The 3269-nt window shown below is 43.7% G+C and overlaps 1 protein-coding gene across 1 annotated transcript; it reads left to right on the top strand.

Annotated features, from left to right (window-relative positions):
• Window positions 1-419: 419 nt before the first annotated feature.
• Window positions 420-3029, top strand: LOC124053090 (trichohyalin-like; the record flags this gene model as incomplete). The annotated part of the gene is made up of 2 exons (XM_046378053.1): window positions 420-604; window positions 939-3029. Coding segments are annotated over exons 1-2 (2121 nt in total), but the record flags the coding sequence as incomplete, so codon positions are not given.
• Between the last annotated feature and the right edge of the window lie 240 nt (window positions 3030-3269).

Below are 3269 nucleotides of genomic sequence, written 5' to 3' on the forward strand. Positions count from 1 at the left end.
AAGGTTGTGTGTGTGGCCCAAAACTCAACCTCAACTCCTCTTGGGACTTTCTCACTTTGTAAACTAAGTTGCGTTGTGTAGTTGCTTTGATTGTATGATACTGACACGGATGTGTTTATACTGGAGGCACACTGTATCCTGCAATACTGCAAAATGACATGCTGGGAATAAGACCAAACTCTCATTGCACAATCAGACAAAATGTTCTGGTGGAAACTACCAGCTGACGCTGACAAAGCTAATTCAGCTAACACTTCCAAGTAAAGTACTAGTACATTAAAACTGTACTTAATAATCTTACTAGAGTAAAGGTATGCAGTTAGTTTCCACCAATGGTGTGCACAGCAATGTGACTCAGAACATTGCATACATGCAATCCATTCTAGAATGGAACTCTAACAGTCTATATCTACTGTGTACATTCACTCAGAACCAACACACTCGCTTCACCCTCAGCAGTCGAACAAAGAAAACGTGTGTGTCTTCAGAGGAAATTATCTGATCGACCAAAGAAATCTTACTTCTAAAACCTATCCTGCGTCTCACGTGCTCGTTGTCAGTATCATCCACCACCATGGAGAGAAGAGACAGCCAACCCAGCTGGGTGAGATGTTCAAACCAGGAGACACTTTACACATTTTAGTCACTACTGCTCTTGGAGAGAAACTTCCTCTTGTTTAACTGTTTGTTCATAGTTTTTTTCCTCAAAAGCTTCAGCTGTTAAAACTGATTTAATTAATGATTAATGATTTGATGAATGAGATTATGCTGTATTTCATAGTAGTTTGTAGTTCATAATGTAAAGTCTTTTCACATACAAACTCTTTCGCTTTTGGTGTCACTGTCAAATAAATGGACAAAAAAACAAACACCAACACTTTTCTTAATCTGTGAAATGAAGATGTTTTCATGTATTTCTTCAAATGTATTTCACACAGGCGGACATCATGGAAATGGAGGACATTTCCTTTGATGAGGAAAATAAAAAATTAAAGGCTGAGCTCCAAGAGGCCAAAGACGAGATCAGACGCAAAGAAAACAAAATCAGCTCTCTTCAGCGCAACCTCTCTGCTCTAGAGGAAAATTACTACACAGCTATCAAGAAAGAGCGTGAGAAGGCAGAGCATGAACTGAAAAAGAAAGAAGAGGAGATCTTCTATGTAAGAAAGAGGCTCCACGCTCAGAGCAAAGAAACAGAGAGGGTGAGAGCATCTCTTGATGAATGGAAAAAGTCCACCAAACTGAACAGTGTGGAAGAAAAGTGGCAGAGGAAAGTCAGCCAGCTTGAGGAACTCCTCCTACAGAAAGATAAGCTGGTCAGGCAGGCTGATAACAAAAGAAGAGCCCGTGCTAAGGCTCACATTGATACCTTGGCCCAGCTGGGTGTCACAGAGTCAGCTTTGAAACAGAGCAGACAGACCTGTGAGGCTTTGGAGCAGAAGATCCAAAGTCAGTTGGCTGGAAGTAATGTGAGCCACCAGAAGAAGCTCTTAGAGCAAGAGAAGGGCTTCAAGAAAGAGCTTGAAGAAAAAGTGAGGAGTTTCCAGAGACAACTGGAAGAAAAAGAAAAGACCTTCCAGAAAGAGATGGAAGAAAAAGAAAAGACCTTCCAGAAAGAGATGGAAGAAAAAGAAAAGACCTTCCAGAAAGAGCTTTCCCAGGCAAACCAGAGCTTTAAGAAGGAGCTCTCAGACAGTCAGCTTCAGTCCTCAAAGGAGCTCTTCCTATTGTCTGAGACTTGGGAGATAAGAGCCCAGCAGTGGAAACAAGAAAAGAGAGATCTGGAGGAGACGCTGCTGGTGAAAGAGAACATACTGAAGCACAAAGAAGCAGAGGGGGTGAAAGCATCTCTGGATGAGTGGAAAAAGTCCACTGAACTGAAAAGCGTGGAAGAAAAGTGGCAGAGGAAAGTCAGCCAGCTTGAGGAACTCCTCCTACAGAAAGATAAGCTGGTCAGGCAGGCTGATAACAAAAGAAGAGCTCATGCTCAGGCTCACACTGACACTTTGGCCCAGCTGGTCGTCACACAGTCAGCTCTGAAACAGAGCAGACAGACATGTGAGGCTTTGGAGCAGAAGATCCAAAGTCAGATGGCTAAAAATAATGTGAGCCACCAGAAGAAGCTCTTAGGGCAAGAGAAGGGCTTCAAGAAAAAACTGGAAGCAAAAGAGCGACATTTCCAGAGAGAGCTGGAAGAAAAAGAAAAGACCTTCCAGAAAGAGATGGAAGAAAAAGAAAAGACCTTCCAGAAAGAGATGGAAGAAAAAGAAAAGACCTTCCAGAAAGAGCTTTCCCAGGCAAACCAGAGCTTTAAGAAGGAGCTCTCAGACAGTCAGCTTCAGTCCTCAAAGGAGCTCTTCCTATTGTCTGAGACTTGGGAGAGAAGAGCCCAGCAGTGGAAACAAGAAAAGAGAGATCTGGAGGAGACGCTGCTGGTGAAAGAGAACATACTGAAGCACAAAGAAGCAGAGGGGGTGAAAGCATCTCTTGATGAGTGGAAAAAGTCCACTAAACTGAAAAGCGTGGAAGAAAAGTGGCAGAGGAAAGTCAGCCAGCTTGAGGAAGTCCTCCAAGAGAAAGATAAGCTGGTCAGCAGAGCTGATGACAAAAGAGCCCGTGCTAAGGCTCACACTGACACTTTGGCCCAGCTGGACGCCACACAGTCAGCTCTGAAACAGAGCAGACAGACATGTGAGGCTTTGGAGCAGAAGATCCAAAGTCAGTTGGCTGAAAGTAATGTGAGCCACCAGAAGAAGCTCTTAGAGCAAGAGAAGGGCTTCAAGAAAGTGCTGGAAGAAAAAGAAAGGAGCTTCCAGAAACAGTTTTCCCAGGCAAAACAGAGCTTTGAGAAGGAGCTCTCAGACAGTCAGCTTCAGTCCACAAAGGAGCTCTTTCTATTGTCTGAGACTTGGGAGAGAAGGGCCCAGCAGTGGAAACAAGAAAAGAGAGATCTGGAGGAGATGCTGCTGGTGAAAGAGAAAATATGGAACAATGAAGAAGCAGAGAGGAAAAAGGAGCTCCAGCACCTCACAAAGCCCTTCCAGCTTCAGGTAAGCAGTCACATCTCATCTTTTTGATTCTAACAGTATTTTTCATTGGACTTGTGGACGTGAAATAAAACACATTGTTTTTCTCTTTACAGCAACTGACAAAAGCAAAGGCAGAAAAGAAGCAGAAGAAGAACTTCTGGAGCTGCAGGCTGCAGAAATAGAACAGCAGCAAAGGCAGTTTTTCTGCTACTTGTCCTTTTCAGGACGACTCGCCTCCCT

This window comes from Scatophagus argus, chromosome 21 (genome assembly GCF_020382885.2).
Source record: "Scatophagus argus isolate fScaArg1 chromosome 21, fScaArg1.pri, whole genome shotgun sequence".
NCBI classification, from domain to species: domain Eukaryota; kingdom Metazoa; phylum Chordata; class Actinopteri; family Scatophagidae; genus Scatophagus; species Scatophagus argus.